Here is a 2,500-nt window from a genome sequence, read left to right on the forward strand (position 1 = left end):
GTCAACAATCCATTCAAGAGTAGCCTTTCAAAGGAAATTGTCAACAATCCATTCAAGAGTAGCCTTTCAAAGGAAATTGTCAACAATCCATTCAAGAGTAGCCTTTCAAAAGAAATTGTCAACAATCCATTCAAGAGTAGCCTTTCAAAGGAAATTGTCAACAATCCATTCAAGAGTAGCCTTTCAAAGGAAATTGTCAACAATCCATTCAAGAGTAGCCTTTCAAAGGAAATTGTCAACAATCCATTCAAGAGTAGCCTTTCAAAAGAAATTGTCAACAATCCATTCAAGAGTAGCCTTTCAAAGGAAACTGTCAACAATCCATTCAAGAGTAGCCTTTCAAAGGAAATTGTCAACAATCCATTCAAGAGTAGCCTTTCAAAGGAAATTGTCAACAATCCATTCAAGAGTAGCCTTTCAAAGGAAATTGTCAACAATCCATTCAAGAGTAGCCTTTCAAAGGAAATTGTCAACAATCCATTCAAGAGTAGCCTTTCAAAAGAAATTGTCAACAATCCATTCAAGAGTAGCCTTTCAAAAGAAATTGTCAACAATCCATTCAAGAGTAGCCTTTCAAAGGAAATTGTCAACAATCCATTCAAGAGTAGCCTTTCAAAAGAAATTGTCAACAATTCATTCAAGAGTAGCCTTTCAAAAGAAATTGTCAACAATCCATTCAAGAGTAGCCTTTCAAAGGAAATTGTCAACAATCCATTCAAGAGTAGCCTTTCAAAAGAAATTGTCAACAATCCATTCAAGAGTAGCCTTTCAAAGGAAATTGTCAACAATCCATTCAAGAGTAGCCTTTCAAAAGAAATTGTCAACAATCCATTCAAGAGTAGCCTTTCAAAGGAAACTGTCAACAATCCATTCAAGAGTAGCCTTTCAAAAGAAATTGTCAACAATCCATTCAAGAGTAGCCTTTCAAAGGAAACTGTCAACAATCCATTCAAGAGTAGCCTTTCAAAAGAAATTGTCAACAATCCATTCAAGAGTAGCCTTTCAAAGGAAACTGTCAACAATCCATTCAAGAGTAGCCTTTCAAAAGAAATTGTCAACAATCCATTCAAGAGTAGCCTTTCAAAGGAAATTGTCAACAATCCATTCAAGAGTAGCCTTTCAAAAGAAATTGTCAACAATCCATTCAAGAGTAGCCTTTCAAAGGAAATTGTCAACAATCCATTCAAGAGTAGCCTTTCAAAAGAAATTGTCAACAATCCATTCAAGAGTAGCCTTTCAAAGGAAACTGTCAACAATCCATTCAAGAGTAGCCTTTCAAAAGAAATTGTCAACAATCCATTCAAGAGTAGCCTTTCAAAGGAAACTGTCAACAATCCATTCAAGAGTAGCCTTTCAAAAGAAATTGTCAACAATCCATTCAAGAGTAGCCTTTCAAAGGAAACTGTCAACAATCCATTCAAGAGTAGCCTTTCAAAAGAAATTGTCAACAATCCATTCAAGAGTAGCCTTTCAAAGGAAATTGTCAACAATCCATTCAAGAGTAGCCTTTCAAAAGAAATTGTCAACAATCCATTCAAGAGTAGCCTTTCAAAGGAAATTGTCAACAATCCATTCAAGAGTAGCCTTTCAAAAGAAATTGTCAACAATCCATTCAAGAGTAGCCTTTCAAAAGAAATTGTCAACAAATCTAAAAATGAAAAGATTTTCCAACTTCAAACAGTCAACAACTTGAGATAAAAACGATTGGATTCCGCGAATAAACTATTGTGTAGGAGGTTCACGATTCCCTTTCCATCGTAGTGTGGGAAAGAGCGTGAAAAAAGAGAACTGCGCAACTTAAGAAATTAAAGCGTAGTTTTGTAATTAATCAATAACTAACCAATGAGCGGCTTAGAAAAGAAGCGCTCGTAAAATTACAATATTCTGTGTGAACGAAATATGTTTCCTATTCAGATTATCAGGGGAACATAACAGCTGGTCATTTTCCATTACTCTTCTATTTCTTCCTTTACTATGTTCATTGTTACTGCACAAACTAATGTGCTTGCTAATATTGATAAACATGATGGTGTAGATATGGCATTTTCTTAGCGAAATGTATTTTCCTATTTTGCTAACATTTTACTAGTTGTATTTCTAACGTATACAAGCATGAAAAATATCATTCGAACACTATGATTAAATTATTAGAGTACAATGTCAAAATGATTTTCTGAAAGATGACTATTTTTTTTTTCATTGAAGGTAGTGGATCATTTTCTTTATTATAAAATCGAGTAGATTAATTTGTTTTGAAAGGTCAAGGTCAAGGTCACGGTCAAGTAAAATGTCCAATTCACGTAATCAGCATAAGTTTCGACATCGTTGTCACAGAGACTTCAAACTTGGTTCATATTTGAGTGTCTGAAAATCCACGTCAATTAATACATGTTAAGGTCAAAGGTGAAGGTCGAGCAAAAGGTCAAGAAATAAGATGACGCGGTGAAGGACTCTACTCTACTGAGTGTCCCTCTAGTTGTTCAAGTTTCTACAAATTTCA

At 34.6% G+C, this 2,500-nt stretch overlaps 1 protein-coding gene across 1 annotated transcript in view; it reads left to right on the top strand.

Annotated features, from left to right (window-relative positions):
- LOC137640589 (uncharacterized) overlaps positions 1 to 1,698 on the top strand; it is a 43,875-nt gene extending 42,177 nt beyond the window's left edge. The window contains exon 2 of the mRNA XM_068373103.1: positions 1 to 1,698. This exon is cut by the window's left edge and continues 684 nt beyond it. Within this exon, the coding sequence (XP_068229204.1) occupies positions 1 to 1,698 (1,698 nt within the window).
- Positions 1,699 to 2,500: the final 802 nt, after the last annotated feature.

The sequence above is a fragment of the Palaemon carinicauda genome, chromosome 1 (genome assembly GCF_036898095.1).
Source record: "Palaemon carinicauda isolate YSFRI2023 chromosome 1, ASM3689809v2, whole genome shotgun sequence".
In the NCBI taxonomy this organism is placed as follows: Eukaryota; Metazoa; Arthropoda; class Malacostraca; order Decapoda; family Palaemonidae; genus Palaemon; species Palaemon carinicauda.